The 23,148-nt window shown below is 39.4% G+C and overlaps 2 protein-coding genes across 2 annotated transcripts; one reads left to right on the top strand and one right to left on the bottom strand.

Annotated features, from left to right (window-relative positions):
• The first annotated feature begins 177 nt into the window (after positions 1-177).
• On the top strand, positions 178-15,449 carry col28a1b (collagen, type XXVIII, alpha 1b). Its single transcript, XM_063879440.1, is given in 36 exon segments — positions 178-344; positions 817-959; positions 1,303-1,868; positions 2,706-2,726; positions 2,817-2,876; positions 3,015-3,068; positions 3,145-3,189; positions 3,277-3,303; positions 3,410-3,454; positions 3,541-3,585; positions 4,597-4,650; positions 5,408-5,476; positions 6,093-6,161; positions 6,770-6,838; positions 7,482-7,550; positions 7,684-7,752; positions 8,020-8,088; positions 8,342-8,410; positions 8,992-9,063; positions 9,173-9,241; positions 9,353-9,424; positions 9,868-9,936; positions 10,264-10,332; positions 10,410-10,478; positions 10,550-10,618; positions 10,712-10,780; positions 10,868-10,936; positions 11,254-11,322; positions 11,529-11,609; positions 11,706-11,741; positions 12,037-12,073; positions 12,148-12,555; positions 12,558-12,701; positions 13,064-13,251; positions 13,780-14,056; positions 14,760-15,449. Coding segments are annotated over 35 exon segments (3,582 nt in total). The 5' UTR covers positions 178-344; position 817; the 3' UTR covers positions 14,933-15,449.
• An 881-nt stretch (positions 15,450-16,330) lies between these two features.
• si:dkey-256h2.1 (uncharacterized protein LOC337520 homolog) lies at positions 16,331-23,114 on the bottom strand. The gene is made up of 12 exons (XM_063879441.1): positions 22,510-23,114; positions 21,775-21,914; positions 21,325-21,500; positions 20,488-20,648; positions 20,025-20,165; positions 19,225-19,346; positions 18,741-18,909; positions 18,209-18,354; positions 17,095-17,219; positions 16,893-17,019; positions 16,644-16,777; positions 16,331-16,558 (listed from the first exon to the last, which is right to left on the bottom strand). The coding sequence occupies exons 1-12, from the start codon at positions 22,956-22,958 to the stop codon at positions 16,433-16,435; spliced, it is 2,016 nt and encodes a 671-aa protein (XP_063735511.1). The 5' UTR covers positions 22,959-23,114; the 3' UTR covers positions 16,331-16,432.
• Between the last annotated feature and the right edge of the window lie 34 nt (positions 23,115-23,148).

Here is a 23,148-nt window from a genome sequence, read left to right as displayed (position 1 = left end):
AATCTATAAAGTTATTTTAATATTCTAATAATATTCAAACAATCGATTTTTTTAAGTACCATGTGCATTCCTGAAGGCAGTTATTGTGAATTCAAAGCGTCAGTGAATAACCACAGAGTCTGTAAAAAATGAAGTCCTTTCGGTCAGTAGTCATGAGCTCTAAACTAGCTCTGAAATGTTGGAGTGGCCCCAGAGCCCCCGGCCACACAGACAAACACCAGCTCATATGCTGGTCCTCACATTGTCTCAGCCCGGCTTAATGGAAATTATCTTGCAGCGAAATGCCACCCATAGGACAGCTAACTGGATTACAAGCTCTGACTTCAGCTAAATGAGAAAGCTAGGTAAAACAACTCTTTTTTTCCTCCACTAAAACAGTATGCACCCTTAATGTGTGTACAAGATATTTCATGTTATAGTTTGAATGACAACTCTAATGTATGTTTTACAGCTTGGACCAGTCAATTGTTCATGTTAGTTTAACTTTAACATTAAGAGATGCTTATTTACTGTGAACTAAATAACTTTTCAGATTATTTAGGGTTGCAGCATTTAGCTTTTGTGTAGACCTATCAGTATTTGCACATAATGGTATGGTTATGTTTATTTACTTATTTTGTCGATAATTGTAGGTATTTTTAAACTCAGTTTAACAAACAGCATAATTTGAACAATTAACAGAAAACTTCCCAGCAGGTGTGGTTAGAAGGATGCACAATTGTATCATATCAAACAGGTGAATTTTGCTACTGGCTGAATATATTTTGCTTGGTTTACACACTTTATTATTTAGTGTTACTTTGTTTCCTCTGCTAGAATGAAAATGTTGCCAAGGGGAAACCTGAGGAGTGGATTGGGGGTTTGCCTTCTGTTATTGGCTCTCTTACACGAGGCCACAGGCCAGAGAAGAAGGACAGGACGCAGGAACAACAACAGGCTGCGTGACGATGGAGGAATTGGTACTTATTTATATGATGTATACAAATGTTGGTAGTGAAGGTACGGCAATGGATCCTGTGGTTGTAAAAGAGGACATTAAGTAGGATCGGACATTCCCTTATCAACATCCCAGATCAAGATACACAGCTTAAACCATAAATAAAGATGATTTTGTCTGGATGGCATATTTTGAGACACATACTATCACATGAATATGGACATTACCAGTATTTCTAAAGTTAGGTTTGTGGGGGGTTTGTGAAGGGATCTGTGCAAGTACAACCTTCAGAACCTTTTATCATCTCCAACAGTATTTTACAGTAGTATTTTATAGATGTTTTTTCTAAACTCCTTCTCTCACAGGTCTAACATGTTCACTGGAGGTGGCTTTCATTCTGGACAGCTCGGAGAGTGCAAAGATATTCCTGTTTGAGAAGCAGAAAGCCTTCGTGTTGAGCTTCAGCACTCGCCTCTCTATGACTCAAATAGATGGCTGGACACTGAAGCTGAGAATGGCAGCTCTTCAGTACAGCAGCTTTGTGTCCATAGAGCAAAGATTCTCAGCCTGGAGAGACCTAGATTCATTTCACAGTCAAGTCAACGCCATGAACTACATCGGCCACGGCACCTACACCACATATGCCATTACCAACGTCTCTCAGCTGCTGGTTGAGGAGACACCGGCCGACAGCGTCAGAGTTGTAGTGCTGATGACTGACGGTGTCGACCATCCACGTAGCCCTGATGTGATTGCTGCTGCAGCAGAGGCCAAAGGTCACGGCATAAAGTTCTTTGCTGTAGGTTTATCAGACGTCGGCCAGGAAAGTAAGAATAACGCCAAGCTCCGGGCCATCGCCAGCACACCTGCTCAGCAGTTTGTCCAAAGTCTTCTCGATCCTCAGCTGGAGCAGAAGCTGATCAAAGAGATGGTGAGAGGTTTTTATCCCAAAACAACAACAGTTTGATACACAGTCTTGTAATCATTGTGTTACTATGTGTGACTTTTGTCGTTTACATAACATGGAAATAACCTGGAACTTTCCTAACACTAATTATCTATTTGTATTCTTTAGATTTCATTAATTGCATAAAACATTTTGCTTCATTACTGTTTTAAGAATAAATACATTTGCTATCATGGTTTTCTTAAAGTAGTTTAATCTTGTTCCCCTTACGTTTTTTCAAATTTTCTCAATTTTTTAAAAGTTGTTTTAGTTGCTTTCGACAACTTTTTTTCCTAACAGTCTGCAGTCATCAATCACAAACAAATACAAGGCATATGGTTTCATGTAATCTCTTGAAGGTGCCCAAATTCCTAACATTACTTGCTGTTGCCTGGATTAAAACCACACTTTCTTCTTGGTCTTTCACATGGTTGAGGAGCACTGACAATTGCATACTCACCCAGCAGTCAATCACAGAGACGGCAGCATGCAAAGGGGTTTATATTCCTCTTTTTATGAACTTTATGTCCTCACAGCAAGTTCCCTTTTCAGTGACACAGTGAACTTGCTCAGGGGGGCTTTCCCGCCTGCTTTGCATTTTCCACACAAACAGAAATGTCAAATATCTTCATTGGGTCAGAAGCTGTCTGAGAGAGTGGCATGGCTTGTTCTGTTTTCCAGAAATGTGTGATATTATTCATTCACAGTTATAGCTTGCAAGACAGACACAACATAGTGGTGAAAGAAGTTAGAATCTAGTAAGGTTGATTTATCTTTTGTGAGACTGCCATTTACTTTCTGTGTCTTGTGTTTTGCATCTAGGGTGCACTTGCCTATGAAGGGGTGAGTTTTCCAATGCAATGCAGTATTTTAATTCATTAATAATTGATTTGTGACGATGGATGTACTGACTTTTTTTCTTCTCTCTCTTAGTGTCCACATGCTCAAGTGTGTATGTGTGAAAGAGGAGAAAGGGGCCCTCAAGGAAGTCCGGTGAGTTCCTTACAAGAAGTGTCATTTTCTACCAAATGTATAGGAAACTCGTTGTGTATTCATTCTCTCATCACAAAAAGGCATAGCTTCATCTCTTCTTTTAGCATCTGACCAAGACTTAACAATTGCTAATTCCAGGGTAGAAAAGGGGACCCAGGCTACAGAGGGCCATCTGGTCTAAAAGGACCGAAGGTAATTCATCACACAAAGTCAAAGACTATGTTAGTGTCTGATTTCATGCAGCTCATTGTAAGCCGGTCTCTTTAAGGGGGAGCCTGGCTTGAACGGTCGACCTGGAAGTGATGGCACGGAGGTATAGAAAAAGATTGTCTGTATTTACCAACGGACATTGTTACTATTAGACGAAATGCAGATTTTACAACTTTCCAACATTTCACAGGGCCGTCCAGGTTATAAGGGCAACAAGGTGTGTGACAATTAACCTTTGCAACATCATTTTCATCATTATCGTATATTTCTTATGACATATATTGAAAAGTCCTAAGAAATTAATCTCTGGTTTGGTCTTTTAGGGGGAGAGAGGAGAATGTGGCACTCCTGGGGAGAAGGGTGACATTGTATGAGCAGCATAAATAATATTAATTTAATCAATACCACAGAAAGTGTGTGGTTCTCTTGTAATGACTTGAGTGTCATTTTACAGGGTCCGGAGGGACCTGAGGGCCAGAGAGGAACAAAGGGAGAACAGGTACAGCACAGTCACATTTATAATTGAACACTATAATGTAATGTTGTCATAATGAAATGTTTGTGTTGCAATAAAAGTATAGTGTGCCTAAGAAATATAAAAAGACCCTGACCCCTGAGGATGAATTCTTCCAACTTGAATACCCTTAACTTGTGTGCTCTAAGGTTAATCTTTAAATATGTTCAATAATTTTATTTGTGATCAAATACATGCAAAGGTAATGACAGCGGTATTTTGTGTACTTTGCATTTTGCCAGCTGTCAGCATGCTTTAAACTACAATAGCGAACATGGAAAATATGATAGATGCTAAACATGTTAGCATTGTTATTGTGCATAGCATGCTATTAGCATTAAGGCAAGTGGCCTCAAAGAGCCTTAGTCTTAGTTTCATCCTTTGTATTGACTTCTAATGAGATACATTAAATCTCTTTATTATTGTCAATGTATTCCACACCAGTTTAACCGTTACGAAGCAATTTCCTGGTTTTTGAAGGTATTGTAACTTTTCCCATACAGACCACAGACATCACAATGAGTCAACATAAGAAAGTTCATTCTCTCTTAAATATGAAAAATGGAAGTGGAATTTGTCTCTCATTCATCTCTGCACTAATGGAATGTGAATATTGGTTTATGGATAATCCTGATACTAATGTGGCTATCCAAAGCAGTGAATCCAGGCTTGCAGGATATTATTCTTCTGCAGGAACAGACTTTGTGTGGTGGGATTAGTGCATGGACCTGGCCGACCAGCACCACTCTTCCTCCTCTGTGCTACTGGCACAGTGTCTGTATGATCTTTCTTTTTGTGAGCTTGGTCTGAGAATTTTAGGACATGAAAGCTGAAAATGTTGATGTTTTAGTGATTTCAGTGCTGTCGGCATGGTCATATGACGTGGGGGCCCCCAGTTGTTTGTAGAAGACACTGTACAGCTAGTTACGAGTTTTATTAAAGCTAACATGTATGATGTATGGAGAGACTGTATATGAATTTGAATATGGTTTGCAGGGGGTAGTAGGATTTCCAGGAGACAATGGACCTGAGGGCCCAGCAGGACCCAAAGTAAGTTAACCCAAGATCTTGAGATGTATTGACATTCATGGTGTTTTAAACTCTGTCTTCTGTTATTTTCTTTACAGCCACAGTTGTATGACTGGATTAAAGTCACAGAGATTTCCAGCTATGTCAACCCCGAGTGGTAGTAACAAAGAGACACTGGCAGACAGCAACATGCTGGTTTTGTAGGGATCCAAAAACTAATAAATACTAATATATATAACTGTATCATAAACATACCTAGCAAATAGAATGTTTTTATTCCAGAGATGCAGAGCAGTCAGTAACATCATGATTATAGCCACCCAAAGGATTTAGACATTTGAGATCATTTTGTAATTTGGTTATATTTTTCGCTCAGAGTATGGTAATAGTTCAGCATTCCCCGAACACTTTCCCACGTATTGTTTGTGAGATAGAAATGACCTTTCAAATGTGTGACCAGGGCTAATGAGATGCTGAAGGCTTCATCGCCATATTTGTCCAACAACTTTTTAACAAAGATGTCTTTATACAGATATCATTTATAGCACATCTAGAAAAAGTACAGACATTATTCACGTTTGACAGAAGGAACAAAGGACCGGTATTTATTTACTAAATGTCACAAAAGTTTGAATGCAGACTTCGATTTTTTTGTATTATATTTATGAAATTAACACTGTAAAACATGGATTTGTATTTACTTTAATTTTCACCTCTTTGTGATATTGATCTGCCATCACATGACATGCAAGCCTCTAAAAAATGTTCCTTGCTATAGGGAGACAGAGGGCCCAACGGTGCTGCAGGACCACCTGGGGACATTGGTATTGGATTTCCTGGAGCAAAGGTAACACTTTTTAATAAACATCACCAATAAAACCGTCTACAGTCATAAAACGTTCATAAAACAAATGTACGACTAAATGTATTTTCAAGGGTACCTTTTTCTGACATAATGTAATACATGATATCCATATGTTAATACCACGATGGTGTCAAATGGCCTTTGTAGGTAAACAATTCAGATTTCTTTCCCTGACTACTACCCACTTCCCCAGGATATTAAATATATACATATTTTTTTTAACTACAGATGATACCAAGTATGATTACTTAATCATATTTCATTATCGTATCTGCTTTTACTAAATACACTGCTTTGTCCCTTTTCTTGACTCTGTACTGCATTTATTTAATGCTGTTATTTTAAGAAGAACAAGGACTTTATGTGCCCTGCTCGTCTTATCTTATCTCTTTGTACCTCTCACTGGAGCTACAGAACATTTAAGGACAACTGTAGCAGCCAAAAGTATTGTTTGATAAGCTAACCGACAATAAAGCTGTTTTCTCATATAACAAACACCTAATAAGGGCCAGGGAGATTGAATCAATGTTATCACTTCTTAATGATTTACTGAAAAACGTTTTGTGAGTTGTTGAGCTGTGCTGTTTGATGCTTACAGGGTGAAAAGGGGATTCAGGGAAGATCAGGTCCTGGAGGTCCTGTTGGGATAGGAGAACCAGGACTCTCAGTGAGTAGGAAAATAATCTTATATTGTACTGACACATCAAGGTGTTGTACACAGTTAAATTACTTTGATTCCCATTCTACGCATAACAGTGTCTTGAAAGTATAACCACACACTAGTTACAGTACTAGTACCACTTTTTCAAATGTACAGGGCACAATTAAGCTTCATCACCAAAATGTTGATAAAGTATCAAAAGTAATGTTTAGGAGCAGCTCACTTTTACAACCTTATACACTGTTGGACAGTAAGCTCTATAACAATGCATCAAACTTTTCAAACTGATCTCATGTGGGGGTTTTTTTTATCATAAAATCCCAAGCAAATAATAACTACAGAAGATCCATCTGGTTTCCTTTGTTATTACATATCATATAAAAGTTGTCAAACATGAGAATGTTCTGATCACTTTCCTCAGGTCCAAATACCCAGGGAATTTAAATTTTGAACACAATCCAACTCCATGCTGCCACCTGGAGCACACATAGCGAATAGTTGCTCAACATGAACCTTAATTCTGTCTTACATTAAACCAAACGTTGTCTGATGTTGGTAGTTATTGAGGCCTTCACATATTAAGAATTGTATTAAAAGTTATTTGTTTATTCCAGGGTCTCCCAGGACCAACCGGAGCACGAGGAAACACCGGACCACCTGGCGAGGGGCTTCCAGGGCCAAAGGTGGGTTGGGTTTTAAACCATGTATTTACTGAAGAAATGGTTCTCAATGATGTAGTACATAAAAATATAATAGTCTTAAATGTGTCCGTCTTACTATCTGCTGCAATTTGAAGCAACATTTTAAGTTTTGGTCACATTGAGTTAGGGGGAGCCCACCACATACTGCTTGAATTCATGAAAAAGTGATTTGGTTGTATTGATATTGACTGTTATGCTGCAAGATACCAAGGCAATTCCTGCAAAATGGTTATAGTCAGCTCTTATTTTTACAAGTAAACAATACTTTGTATGTGTACAACAATTACTTTTTTCATTTAAGGTATTTCTATTATGTCATTGTTGTTTAATTAAGAAAAGGGGTTTAAATACACAGAAGCATTCCGGATTTTGAAATGGGAGTTAATGAATGCCAGTGTATAACCTCTGTGCAGATGCACCTCATTATATTTTCACAGGTGCAAAGCAGAAGAGACTGAATTATATAAATCACAACCAGAACATGTGTCACTGATTGCTACACAACATTGTGTTATTGCTTAGGAATTTTCATTATTGGCTTTCTTCACATATGAAACATGATCACATGTGTGAAGCTTATGCAAGACTGTGTCTACACTCTGACATTTTCAAACTTTTGTTTTAGGGGGATCGCGGATATGAGGGTCCCAGAGGAAATCGTGGACTTGCTGGCGTTGGGGTCAAAGGCGACAAGGTCTAAATGTCCTATTTGTTTACTCAACACAGTGAAAATGTATGCGGATCCTGTAGAATTTACTTTATTCAGAGTACTCACCCAGGTCTCTTTGATTACCGCTGTCTTGAATGTTATAATCCTTTTTTTTCAGGGAGGTAACGGGCCACCTGGGTTTCCAGGTCCAGTTGGTGCTCCTGGTTTGGGAAATCAAGGAGAAAAGGTAAAAGTTACATTGATGCATCTCACACTAGGTTAAGAAATTATTCAAATTTTTAAGTTTACAAAACTGATTAGAAAACCTTTGGATCAGCTTGAAGATGCGTTGTCATAAAGCCGAAAACAGGGCGTTTTTTTTAATTGTGAAAGGTTCACCTTTTAGAGATGCATGGTTATACTCAACGTTAGCAGGGAACATTTTTTCTATACAGTGAATACTTACTTACATTTCTTACTTTCAGTAAAAATATTTACATGCTATTAAATGCAGGGGGATCAAGGCCCAGTTGGACCTGCAGGCCCCAGAGGAGCTCAAGGTATTGGAATAACAGGATCAAAGGTAAGACAAAACGAGGGGGGAAATCTTTTAACTACCAGAACGTTTCAGAAACAGAAACTCACATGCTAATTGTAATCGACAGTCGTTGATTTTCCCTCCTGATTGCATCTAAATGGTTTTGCATATTTTATGTAATAAATATGCTTGTGACACCCAGCTGGCTTGTCAATCAAATTCAGGCAAGTTCAAGGAGGCAACAGAGAGGCTGCTATTTGTGAATATTTAGTGAATATATATCCTTTGTTGTTTTCAGGGGAATCAAGGACTTCCAGGTGAGCCTGGACTGATAGGTGAACGAGGTGTTGGGCAACCAGGACCCAAAGTAAGTCCTCTGAAATTCTCTGCACTACATTTATCAGTCTTTAGCATATTTCCCTTCAAATAGTGTGCCATTTTTTGTAATACGTTTTCTTTCTGAGAGTAAGACGGAATATATATACCACTTTCCTATCTTTATGCTAAATACATAACAAACGTAGAGCTAGCAGCCAGGCAGCTTAGCTTAGCATTAAACATGTCCAGGCTAACTTTCCCACTCTGCTTCCTTTCTTTATGCTATGCTAAGTTGTTCCCCTCCTGGCTCTAGCTCCATAGGGTAAAGAAACGACTCTTTAGCAAGTTAGTGAATAAACATATATCCCAAAATAAAACTGTAGTTTTAAATTTAGCTTTAACATCTTTAGCTGAGCCAAAATCATCAACTAGTAAACTACAATTAAAAAAGTGTATTCCCTAAATCATTTACTTTACGAGAACATTTGAGACAGTTGAAAGTCAGTACCAGTCAAATGTAATCCTAAAGTGACTTAAAATAAACTGGTTATTTCAATAATCCCTAGTATACTGTTGTTCAGTAGTTTCTCCACTTCTCAAATACACTTGCTCTTCCCTTTCCTCTCTCAGGGTGACCCGGGGTCCGAGGGGCAACCAGGTATACCAGGTGAGCCAGCAGAGGATGGAGCCCAAGGACAAAAGGTGAAATCAAAACCTAAACCTGTTTTCTCTTGTTCACATAGGCGTACATAATATACAAATATTTCTAACCAGTCTGCTGCTTCACTGTTTGTTTTTCAAATGACGGCAGGGTGACGTTGGGTTACCGGGACCCAGGGGACCTGACGGGGCTCCTGGTAAAGGCTCCCCTGGAGGGAAGGTAACAGAATCACAGTTGATTTGTTATGAAAGATATTCTATGATTAACAGATATTATGATTAAATGATCTTAAATGATATGATCACTTAAAGCTGTGTCTTATTTTGGCAGGGGGACAGAGGGGACAGGGGGACCAGAGGACTGCCAGGTGCAGTCGGTCCTGTGGGGCCAGTGGGGTCAAAGGTAAGAATGATAAATAAAATATCATACCACAATGTAAAACAGTAGTGTCACGAACTTGGAATGATGCTGCCTCATCTCCTGGTAGAATTAAATAAATATAAATGTTGTCATATCTGACAGCATACAGAGGCAAGAATTAAGTTCACCCAAGTTCAATTTTGAGTGGCTTGTACGTATTACGTTGAAAGAACGTGTATTTCTATTTTACGCTGCTTTCTCCTTTTACTCTACAACTTTTCACAGTGAAACATTGTACCTTTTCCTTGGAAAACATTTATTTAAAGAATGTTGTTGGTGAGGTATTTAGATCATTATTAAAAATCTGATCGACAAATAAAATACATTTATATAGATTTTGATACAAAGCAGTAACTAACACACATTGACTGCACATGTCTGAGTCCTATGCTCTCTACATTTCAAGTCAAATGTTTTTTTTTCAGGGGGAACCAGGAAAGATGGGGCCACCAGGTCCAACAGGACCGCCAGGGAGGGGTGTAGCTGGTGAGAAGGTAAAGTAAGTCTACAAACGGCTGCTGTAGTATTAGCAGTAGAATAAGAAGTTGTAGCAGTATGAGTAATAGTAAATTTCGCTCATTAAAAAGTTAACACATTTCTAGAAAGGAATACTGTAATAAGTAGAAATTCAATTAAAGGGAAAACATACTGACCAAAAATGTGTAGCCTTCGGTTTACATACCTTGCTTTTCTTTTTTTCTTCTGCCTCATACTTCCACACAGTAGGTAATTTATTTAAATATGACAGACCAGGACTGTAAACATGGAAAGTTCTTATTCAAGATATACATCTACATTTGATATACCTCTGGTTATTTCAGGGAGAACCAGGTCAACCTGGTTCAGCTGGAGCTGTGGGAGAGCCGGGAATGGGTTTCCCTGGACCCAAGGTGAGTTCAGGTTCAGGTTTCCTTCACTGATCCTCTTATGAAAACACAGATATAACAGTGGCACGGTTTGGTTGTAGGGGGACAGAGGGCCTGCAGGGCCTGCTGGGATACCTGGACTTAAAGGTGATGGATACCCCGGCCCTCCAGTGAGTATCAATATATCACAGCTATCAAACCCTGCAATATGTACTCTTTTCATACAATGTCGTATTCTTAGGGACTCCTGGGGCCTCCGGGTCTGACAGGAGAGACTGGATCAGATGGCGTAGGTCTACCTGGAACAAAGGTAAAAAACACAACATAAATACAAAGTAAAGGACAAACACTTGTTGCTATTTTTAGGTTTTACAGTACAACTCACAATCTATTTTCTGTCCAGGGCGATAGAGGCTTGCCTGGACCTCCTGGACCCACTGGACCACCAGGAATTACCCTAATTGGTCCTAAGGTAATCTGTCCTGTCCAAAATACTGGATTGAATGTGATTATATAGTCTTTCTAAATACAGAGAGACAATTGATTTATTTTTTTGCAGGGTTCAGTTGGCCAAAGGGGACCGCCTGGTGCACAGGGGTTACCAGGAGAGGGCATCCAAGGAGAAAAGGTAACATTTTCAGCTACCAGACATGTTTGATCAGCACCTACAGTCTATACAAGCTGTATTGAGTTACGTTTATGATGGAAATTCCTTTCTTTGTTGCCCTGTTAAGTGAAAACCCATTCAGTCTACAAAACCAGGATAATGTGCTTAAAAAATAGAAGACACTTTCCTTTAGTTCAATTTTACTGTATACATGAGTTCTCCTCTACACGGTCTCTCTCTCTCTCTCTCTCTCTCTCTCTCTCTCTCTCTCTCTCTCTCTCTCTCTCTCTCTCTCTCTCTCTCTCTCTCTCTCTCTCTCTCTCTCTCTCTCTCTGCAGGGGGAGACTGGATTTCAGGGGATCCCCGGGCCCAGAGGTCCTCCTGGACAAGGTCTGCAGGGGGACAAGGTAACAATATAAGGTCATCAACTGTATTATAGAAATACTAAGTGATAGTAGATATGGCCAAAATTGAAAGTCTGCATCAAATTATAAACATGTTATTATTTTATCCAGGTGCATACAGAAAGCATACAACATGCCAATATTTATATCATGGTCTCTGTTGGAGCCCTACAGTGTTATTCAAGACAGTGTTTCTTTCCCGTTTGAAGGGGGATCGAGGGTTCAGCGGTGAGAAAGGCACCAGGGGAGACAGAGGAGGACCTGGAGAGCCCGGAGCCAGTGGACCTATGGTACTGGATTCAGATTCATAAAGTGATTTAAGCGGTATCAAGAAAATGACTCAACATGTGAACAGCTAAAAAATGACAATCTTTTTTAAATCACAGGGTAGAGCTGGACAAAAGGGGGACCCTGGACTTACAGTAAGTAAAGTGCATTGAAGAGTATCGGGACACACTTTTAAAAAGGAGAGACTCATCATTAGAAGTTGAAGAGCCTCTAAGTGTAGGAGGTATTAGGATGGTGAGGTAAGATAGGGGATCAGATATTTGAAGGAAGCATTTAGTAGAAAGAAGCTAGTTGAAGTGGTTCTGGAATCTGATCAGGATGCCTCTGTAGTCGCGCTCCTTTTCTCCTCTCATTTTCAAGGCACGCAAAATTAGTAGTAGATCCCGATTAAGTTTGTTTTAAAAGTATTGCACTTTTTGTCTTTCACAGAGGGAAGATGTCATCAAAATAGTGAGATCCATATGCAGTAAGTAATCAGAAGCTGAATTTGTTATCAATCCTTTATGTCCATGTGTCCATAACCTGTCGTCGTTCCATTAGGTTGTGGAGTGACCTGCCGCAAAAGCCCCTTGGAGCTGATTTTTGTGATTGACAGCTCTGAGAGTGTCGGCCCTGACAACTTCAACATAGTCAAAGACTTTGTAAACTCCCTTATTGACCAAGCCTCCGTCAGTCAAGACACTACACGGGTGGGTGTTGTTGTCTACAGCCACATCAACATGGTGTTGGTCAGCCTCAGACAGGAATTTACTCGTGATGAGATCAAGTCCGTGGTGCGCTCCATGACATACCTGGGCGAGGGGACGTTCACAGGCAGTGCCATTAAACAGGCCAACCAGGTGTTCAAGGGTGCGCGGGCAGGTGTGAGGAAGATGGCCATCATCATCACGGACGGGCAGGCCGATAAAAGAGACGCAGTCAGTCTGGAGAGTGCAGTGTCAGAGCTCATGGGAGTGACATCGAGATGTTTGTAATCGGCGTGGTGAATGAGAGCGATCCTCTATATGAGGAGTTCAAAAAGGAGTTTAATCTCATGGCCACTGACCCCGACAGCAACCACGTGTACCTGATCAATGACTTCAAAACACTTCCGGGTAAGCAATCCATGTTATCCAATTATAATCATAGGTCTACAATAACTACATGCAAGGAATTTGCCTTGGTAATTTGGTGCAGAATAAAGTGAAAAAGAGTTGAATCCCACTCAATTAACCCTTCCAGCTCCCCTTCAAAAACGCAGGAAACATCTGTTTGATATATCTGTTATTAAAATAAACTGCAGATGGTTTAAAATTAGAGCGAATAGTTCCACTAAAATCAGTCCACATTATGTTTAATAACTTGGACGTGAGTTTGCGAAAACTAAAACCATAATGCTCATTAGAATGACACCATGTACCTGCACAGAGGAGTAAATAACTTCATATTTGCATTTTTGGTCTTTTGATCCTAAAAGCAATGGAGAGAAAACTGCTGAGTCATATCTGTGAAGACGACGGAGAAAGCGATGTGTTCAGCTCGGTCCCGAGCTCCAGACTGTCTCCAGGAATCCTTGATGTATCCGATAATGTTCGTGAACCTCCATACTGGACGGATACCGACACGCCCACCTTCACCGGAGACTTCAGGAGGGTTCAGAAAGTGGTGAGGAGAATAAATCAGTAAATGTTCTACCTACGATCCTCAACTAGGCTGTGTAACACTTGTGTAACAAGTGTATCACTGGTAACATTTAAACGTCATTACATTTTGTGCAGACGTTCATAGTTCCCAGAGGATACATCTGGATGACTTTAGTGATTCCTTTCATTTTCCTCAGGTACCAAAAGCAGCGAAATCTTTATTAATCTAATTAAAGCTCAATATTTACTCAAAAGATATAACCAGGCACACAGTTTTTACTTCAAATCATTGTCCCCAGAGGATGAATCCTAATGACTGAAGTTATTCTCTAAGTTTCCCCCTATCTCCATAATGAGGTTGGGATTTGTTGTTTTGATTCTCTAATCTGTAGAACTATTGAATGACGGAAATTTTGGTTTGGACATTCACGATCCCCTCAGGATTTGGTAACTTTTCCCTGGAATGGAATGGAACTTTCTCAGGTGTTATAACATAATGTTTGTATTATCTCACCTGGACTAATAAAGGGTTAAAATGTGACTGTTACAGCCTGGCCTTCCAGCGCCACAAACCGACAGAGAACCCATCACTCCACAGACACCGAAGACAGACGACAGAAGCTCCTCTGAGAAACAGAGATGGCCATTCTTTGACAGGGAACCCTTCAGACCTGTCACAGATTCCTTCCCACAGTTTGACATGAAAGACCCCAAACATGTGGTGATGACTGGAGTTATCGGACCAGCAGGTCCAACACTCAAGACGCCGCCACCGATTTCTAGCACCCTTCCAACTTCACTGCTGCCTTCTGACAGCAACATATCCGGTAACTGCTTAAGAGATTAGAGAATGAAGAAATAATAGATTTAAGTGTTACAAATCAAGTTGTAGTTAAGGAAAAATAAGTCAGATAAACTAACTGGCTGTCAACTCAAAATGTTTAACTTTTACTGCCATTTGTCTGAAATATGAAAGGTCTCAAGGTTCAAACGAACACAAAAGGATGCAAAAATGTAAGGAATAGTTGAACAATTATCGGGAGAAACCTTATTCGTATACTGTATATCCTCACAGAACGTTAAGGCTCGAGATGTCCTGATGTCAGGCTTTTGGTTTGGTCCAGATTAAAATATCTCAACCTCATCTCAAAGTAGATTGATTTGCTCGAACATTAATGGTCCCCAGAGGATAAATCGTACTGACTTAGAGATCCTCTGGCATTTCCTTTACTGCCACCATGAGGCTCAAAGTTGTAGTTTTAAGTCAAATATCTCTATACCGAGTGTATCGATTGCCATAAGAAGTAATTCCTGTTTCCAAAAGTGAACATTTTAATACCTCCCGACTTTTCTTCTTGCAAAACTATCAGGTCAAAAATTGTATTTGTCCAAAACTGATACTTTTAAATGAATGACATTCCAATCATCAAGTTTTACTTTGTATTTAAATATGAAGTCCAAATGTTTTTTCTTGCTAAAGACTTTTGTAGTGTTCTTAAAATGTCCGCTTCTTGTGTTTGATGTCTCTAGCTGAGCGATGCAACCAGGTGCTGGATCCAGGACCATGCCGGGACTACGTGGTGAAGTGGTACTACGACGCCACAGCTAATTCCTGCGCTCAATTCTGGTTCGGAGGGTGTTTAGGGAACAGCAACCAGTTTGAGACTGACAAGAGCTGCAGAGAAACCTGCGCCAAGGTCTAACAGTCACATTTATCTGTAGTCACAAATAAAACATTTTGCTGTTCCTTCACAGTTGGCTTCGCCTTGAGGATCACTTCAACGTCAGTGCCTTAGTATTTTTCTTGTAGCTACTTCGACATGGATCTGGAAGATAAGCAGCATTTCTTATAAAACATGCCTATTAAACCTAATTAGCCTATAATGTTGATGGACGTTCTAAATTGATCAGTATTCAGTACTCTTAAATGTGTTATTTCCTGTTAGCGGGAGGGATTTGTGTATTAATTGTGTGAACCAAGCTACGCTAATACAGAGAAGATAATGCCTGTAATGTTACTTACATACTGTGGAACAGTTCTGCTGAAATTAAACTTTGTGACCACTAACCTTTCTATCCAGAAAAAGTAACCCTTTTGTATGATCCAATGATGTATTTTTGTACTTAATGTCATGAGTTTATTGTATTTTAATGTTTTTAATTCTGTGAAACGTCGTTAATGAAAAGACTTAAGCAAATAAACGTATGTCATGCACTGAAGGTAGACTTATCTTCTTGAGATGATGCATAATGTCTACATGATTGTATTTGGACATGCAACTTAGAAAATGTCTAAAACTGAGTTTGATCACATCATTTTATTTGTATTGTTGAAAACTTGCATTGGAAAACTGAATCTGATTAGCATCATTTGTCATCGAATGCATAAGTTTGGATATGAAGTTCATTAGTCTTGAAACAGAATCTAATACTATGGGAAAAAAAATGGTTTTATCCTCACACAAAACTCATTCCTCTATATATTTCCACATTCAGTTCTTTAATAGATAACGCAACTTAAATTGTCAGCTACTAACTAAAATATTACATTTTAAATGATCTCTGATTCAGTCTTTCAACACAAATGATCAAATTAAACAAGACCAATTCAAATGATGTGATTCTAATTACTTTTCTTCCAAATACACCTGTTTTTCAAACATTACATATCTGCAGCTGGCCCTCGCTTTGAAAAAGGTTCAGCTGAAGCAGAACATCTATTGTTGAAGTTACTTAAACATCCTCCCATAAGGAACAAAACAGGAGGATGACTCACTGAGAAGCACTTAAAACACCTCAAAGTTTCAAGTTGGACTTGATTATATGTAATTAGATGAGAGGCTGCTGCTCTCAGAACAAGGCATCTTCAGCTTAAAGCAGAACAAGCACATGGAGGGCCTACTTAGCTGCAAGGCTTCTTGGTGGAGACTTCAGGGTTACGTCTTGAGATAAAATGCAAATAGTTTTGCAATGCCGGACAAGAGCGTGGTAGGTAATATTTTCCATGAGCGCTGTTTTTTTATCATTTAAAAGCCTCTAGATTACCTCCGGTCCAGCAAGTTAATGAAACCAGAGCAAGAGTAATGGAAACAGTAAATACAAACCGTAGAAAAATACTTTTTATATTTGACTTTGATTGCACATCCAGGGTTACATTCATTATTTTAAACCCCATTTACAATGTTGAGTTTTCCAGATTGGCATCATTTGTAAAAGACAAGAAAAGAAGACATGATGATGTATCCAGGATCCTTTGATGGATTAGGATCCTTTCCTTCGAACAAGCCAAAGTAGACAATTTTGTTTGAAATAACCTCGCTTATGTTCAGCTGAAAGACAACAGAAACAGTGAGGTTACACACACTCAGTAAAGATATACAGGATCAGCGTTTCGTTTTGCATCAAGGGCCGTACCTGTTTGGTGATATCTGTCCTCCAGGGGTTGACCTGCAGTCCATCACACCAGCCTCCTCGTCCATACAGCCATGTGCCGTGTTCATTTGGTACCGCGCCCTCTTTCACTAGCAGGGTGCAGCCCAGAGGTGTTCCTAATGGTTTCCCACCAAAGAGTTATGAAAAAAGGACAATAAATAAGTTAAAGTGGAACTCAAAGTAGGATAGTTTGCCAAGTACCTTCAGTAAATGTTCCTTGAAATTACTCACCGGCAGAGTCGAATGTGAGGCTGTTGTTATAAACATTGTTGATCAAGAAGTTGTGGGAGGTGATGCAAAATTCTCCACAGTGGTTTTCATCGTAGCCGTGGGCCGTGATGACGGCGTATAACTCCACCTGAGGACGTACACACAGCAGCTCACAGACAGGAAATCATAAATGGTTAATAATGATCGGCATCAGATCTGTTACCTTTTTGGTTGATGCTGGGATGTAGACCTCGGTTGGCTTGAATCTTTTATTGTAGTTTTTGTCAAAGGTTCCCCCGTTGTACAATGCCATAACTCGAAATGGGCGGGGTGTCTCTGCACTATAATCTGCAACACAAAATGCTTTGTGTTTCATTAAAATGTTTGTAAAATACTAGTAGTTGATTAAGTATTCAGATCACGCAAACCATCGAGTAGAGAAATACTCTTTAACAAGTAACAGTCCTGTATTCAAGATTAAAATAATAAGCATCCAAATATACTATAAAGGAGAGTAGGTCTCTGCTATGTTAAGGCTTTTGGTGTTGTGCTGGCATAGGCAGCTTGTGAATTTCACAAAGGAATCAAAATCTTATCTTTATCAATAATAATAACATATTGATGATTTATTTGTTGGAACATTTTGATTACTCTGAATCTGCCAAGTTTCTAACTAATGTTGTCGGTAAATACACAATCTTTTGTCGGAGATGTGAACAGTTAAAAAAAATTAAGTGCTGAAAAGAAATTTGGGCAGAAAAATGTGCATCTAACCAAATTTGATAAAAAATAGATTCAATTCATAAACTTCAAATCATGCCCAACATAATGTGTCCTAATCTTACAGACTGCACTCTATTTTGGAGGAAGCTGAGTCAAAGTATTTCCAGCAACTAAAGCTTCATCTTTGAGTGTCACTTTTTTTCCAGACATCTTCCAGTAAGAGACTGTTCCTTCCTGCAGAGAGATTCCTGCGCTCTGCTTTTGAAAAATCCAAAAGAGAGAAAAATGGATAGAAAATGAGATGATTTCATGTCAGAGGCAGCTCTCCATTGTCACAGTGGGAGGGTGGATATCTGAGCAGGAAATCTTCTCTGAGTTGATAGTTTGGTGTTAAAAATATTGTTGTTGGATTTTTTTTAGATTTGTGAAGTTCCAAAAACAAATCATGAGGAGCGAATGCTTCCTTAAGTAGCAATGACCAAATCTGACCTGGTCTCATTTGTTGTACCGGTTTGCACTAATCACATCCTATAAGAAAGACAATTCTGCACTACTCAAATTGAGCAGAGGTTGAAAAAACATAACAAAACGTACTGTGTTATGACACTTTCTACCTGTCTTGTTGCTGACACTCAATCTCAGGTTGAGGGAGACGATCCACGGCATCGCCCACCACACCGTCTTCATGGTGAGAGTGCATTTGTTGCTGTCCAGCAGGGGGATGAGAGGAGACACGTCTGTCAGCCAACGCCCAGTACCTCTGGCAAAATTACAAAAACAGAACCATCAAATTATAGATATCACATAAAAACAGGCTGGTATGTAAAAGGAATCGGTGTACATTTAGGGAAATGCACTTATTTGCTTTTTCTTTTTTATTGAAAGTAGAGCAGACATTTATTTATTCTGAAGAGGGGTATCAATCTTTTCCTTTAAATTTCCCTCTCGGGAAGAAAAGTATCACTGAGTAGCTTCCAAATATGTTCCTTTGATATTGGTATTGTGTGTGATGTGATACCATAAAGCTAAATAAATGTTTTCTTTCTTTCAAAAAACACAAAAGCTGTAAATGATTGATATGAATAGTCATTTTTAGGATCATCTTTTGTATTCATGCCATCAGATTGTTTTAATTCAGTATCTTGCCTGCGGAAAGCTGTGATCCATCGACCGAGCTCCACGTTGCAGTGCGGGCCGAGAGGATCGCAGCAGACAAACAGCTGCACTGTGTGATCCCAGTGAGCACAGGACGAGTCTCTCCTGCCGGGACACGACAGCGAGGCGTCGAGCTCCAGCGTGTCAAAATTCGACAAGGCTGCAGAGAGACATAATGGAAAAAAGGTTTGGATCATTAAATTGCTAAGGTTCCCCTTGGGCTGCAATAACTGTTCACACTGATGCACTTAATTCCTTTTACTTTCCACGCTAATTTTGTTTCGCAGATCAGGGTCAGTTGTTTAGAACGGGCTCTAATCGATGCTCTGGACAAAAGTATCCCATAAAATTGAATGTGTCGTCAAAGTTAGACATAACTCTATTTGATAGCCATCTCATACATCAGCTACACAGACAAAGTTGTAAAACCTGAAATAAACGGTAAGTTTCTTTGCACATTTATAGCTGTAGTTACCCAGCGGCAGGTCGACTGTAGCCACTGCTCCTTTCTCCCCGTGCATTAGGACCTTGTCAAAGACAGAAATAATCTTTGCAGGACTTTGAAGTTTGGTCTGGAGATCTGCATAAAAATCAAACCTTGAGAGAGAGATCAATAAGATAAATGCATAGATTGTTTCTTTTCACACATGGAAACTGTTACAATGATTATTTGGAGATGTTGTTATGGAACCTCAATTTCAAATTCTTAAAAACATTGATTTATAGTATTTGACACTTTAAGTTGTAAAAAAAAAGATATGCATTATTATGAAGATTTGGAATAATTAGATTATGTATTATTTCAAGAGATTCAAAGTAAAAATTAGAATTGCAATTCTGAAAATATTTGCCGATTGTAGTTCGTACAATTTTAGTTTACCATTATCTTTGTCTGCACTTCCTTCACTGAAAAAACTGAACCATTGACTTTGATTAAGTATATTATATCAACAAATTGCACAAAACTGTATCAGGTTATTTGAAAGCAATCATTTTTAATTGAACCCAATATTTTTTATTTTAACTTAATATTATTGCTTACTAACCTAATACAGTTAGGTTACATTTGTTGACATAATACCTTTATTTAAAGTCAACGTTTCAGTTTTATCCACTGTTTACCAGCCTGGTTAACAAGCTCTTTAGGAACAGACATTCAAACACTTACCCCCTCAAGGAATCCCCTCATCATCTAAAGTACATAATATTATTCTGATAAGTCAGGAAAATATATAGATACTATTCATCCACTCAGACCTTCATTTGTGTCCTTACCACTGTGCCTGCCAGTTGATGAAGCTGAACGAGGGGTAAATAAACCAGCCCATCTCAGCCAGCGCCCCCTGATGGTCAATACCGATGAAGAAGTTTGGGGACGGAGTGTATTGGAAGGATACAAAGACCGGCTGTTCAAGCCTAAAAAAGACAAATTCAAAAAAAGATTTCAAATTTAATCTTGATTTTACAAACTAACAAAAAATGCACAATGAGCTTAAACCGGCTAATAATTCAGATCTATTCTCTTTGAGAGATATGGAATGATGATTTTTAGGAGAGAACACTTTCCCCCTGAAGAGCTTGTAAATTATTTTGGACAGCAGCTACATTCATTGAAGAGGAAGCAAACAGACTTAAGAGAATAATTGCTTCAACCTTTAAAGTGTTCACCTAATCTATGTACAAGGCTGTTATCATCAAATTGAGGAAGCGTTTAATCCTTCAAGTCAGTCTGCCTTACTGGAGCGCCTGAGCGACTGAAAACTCCAGATGCACCATGGCAGCGGGGATGACCAGCGTCGTGTCACACTCATCCCCTACACAGTTCATGTCCTGGATCGGGTTACCAGGCAGAGCGTAGACAAGGACACCGGAGGCGTTGGATTTGGTCATGCTCTGCACCTGGAAGGTTAGGGTTAATGAAGTCATATCACATGAAGGTCAATACTTCCTCTGTGATTCAAAAAACATGTTTGGAGGTAAAAAAAAAAAAAGGAAAAGCTGTATGATGGCGACAAAGGGACATTTTTCATTCTCACTTCAATCTGTTTTTTTATTCTATTGAATAAATTCATTAAAAGGTTTGGATTACAGTGAAAATGCAGATTCTATTTGCCCCAAGTTAAAGGATATTCCTTCAAAAACCTTGCTTTGTCCAAAAAACTCTAATCTTTAATCCAAAGATATTCCATGATAGAGAACAGCAGCATTAATTATAAAAGCTGCAACAATTATAAAACATTTGGTGGTTAAATAGTGTTCATGACATACCACCAACCGTGCAATTAAAGGATAACCTACCATTCTAAGCCAAAACCCACAAGTCAAATCAAATAACCAAAGGGAACATTTTTTTATTGCAGACTTCCTTTCTTTCTTTCTTATTTTTCCTCTTGTTTTAGCTGGCATATAGAAGAAGTGTGACTGTGAGTTCAGTACAGAGTCACTTCTCAGACAGATGGAAGGAATGAAGGTTTTTATTTTTCATGGAGTAGATGTGATTAAACCAAAGACAGACGTTTATGTGTTTAATAGATGTGCTGAAACCATTAGGTAATCTACATAAACATGAACAGACCTTAGTAAAGAAGGAGCAGCCGCCCTCAGACACCCAGGCCAGAGCACCCGCTACCGAGAGGGAAGGTTCACACCCGTCGCCTGCATCTGTCAGCTGATATGTCGTCGGATCGGGACGCTTGGAGAGCCAATCGTACCGGGCATCAAGTCTCTTGACGATTATAGGCATGTGCCACTCTGTGAGAAGCAAATAAAAAAACAGAATATTTCCGTGAGACTTAAAGGGATGGTTCCTTAAAAGGAAATCATATTTTACAGTTAAAGAAAGCAACCTTATTGTGGGCAAAGAAAAGACAGTATTAAGTGATTTGAGGAAAAGCAACAGATGTATAGTGCAGTTATAGATGGACAGATCATGAGAGATATATAATGCAGCTTAAATATTACTGATTCTATACAATGTATAAATTACACTAATGAAAGATAGTCCCACTCCCAATGATGCTCTTACCCTTGGATTTGAAAACGACCTGGGTGAAGACGCAGCCGCGCCCCATGCAGCGCCAGTAGTAAAGCACATTGGGAATCCAGTTACCCAGAGCGAAGACCGGCACCGGAGAGAAGTGCAGCCTGGACATGACCTCCTTATTGCTGCAGAAACAGGCAGGCCATTAAATGTGGTTTTTACAGAGTGGTTACCAATATTTTGGGTATGAGCTAGCTGACATTTGTGAGCTGAAAAAATAATTGTCTTCATTTAATTCAACAATTGAGGCAGTTTCATGGTAAAAAATATCAGTTAATTTTCGATTACCTTTTTCACGTGTAGTGTGAGAAATATACACTTTAGTAGCATTAACCAGAACAACACTTTTTAATCTATTTTCTTAACGTTTTGAAAGTGGAGTTTGTTCATATATTAATAGTCTGATTTATATAATATATTATTCCTTAAAACATAGACTTCATGGCTTTTGACATTATTTTCTTCTTCTTTGAGATATACATAGAGAGATATCTATAATATCTGTAAAAACCTTTGAATCTTTTATTTTAACAAAGAAAACCATAATGTTGGTTAAGAGTTATCTTCCGTAAGTGTTTGCAACTAATGAGGATGACTATTTTGCATGAATACTCATACATATATATATTTTTTAAACTGTATTCACTTGTAGAATCTCCCCTGATATATAAAACATCACCACAGCACTTTGCCTTAGGGCAGTGGTTTATCCCGGGTCACCTGTGCATGGCGACCCGCTGCAGCTGCTCCCTCATCCACAGAGCGTCACTGGCCGCAGAGTCGTCCAGGGACAGGAAGAGCACCTGGGTGCTGGCGGGCAGCTCCTCCACCAGGCTGCTCAGGGACGACTCCGAGCTCCACATGCACTCCAGGAAGGCGGACTTGTTGGAGAAGGCGTGGATGATGAGAGGTCCACGCTGAGCACCGGGCTCATAGGAGAACTCCCCGTCCAGAGTTGCGACTCTGAACGCGGCTGCGGGGTCTCCTGGCTCCGGGCCGTCGGGTGAAGAGGCTTTACTGGACCTCAGGCTGATTCCCGACGAGTCCAGGGACTCACAGGCCTGTCCATCCTCGATCAGTTTCGGTTTCCCTGCAGCTTCACTCACATGAGCTGTCAAAACAACAGCAACGAGCCACAACATTGAGGACTTTGAACGCAACAAAACCATGTTCCTGTGGCCGTGAATTTACCACAACATACTGTCTATGAGCCTAACATACTTTTCACTGTTTTTATCTACGTTTCAAAGGTCAGAATGCTGTTAGATTCTTTCCGATCATGGTTTGACGGATTTCCTAATTTCATAGTACTGACTCTTGAGTTGGAGGCGGACCATGCTGCTGTCTACGGTGGCCCAA

This window comes from Eleginops maclovinus, chromosome 3 (assembly GCF_036324505.1).
Source record: "Eleginops maclovinus isolate JMC-PN-2008 ecotype Puerto Natales chromosome 3, JC_Emac_rtc_rv5, whole genome shotgun sequence".
NCBI classification, from domain to species: domain Eukaryota; kingdom Metazoa; phylum Chordata; class Actinopteri; order Perciformes; family Eleginopidae; genus Eleginops; species Eleginops maclovinus.
The sequence above is the reverse complement of the archived record's forward strand: the minus strand, read 5'-3'. Positions and strand labels throughout refer to the sequence as shown.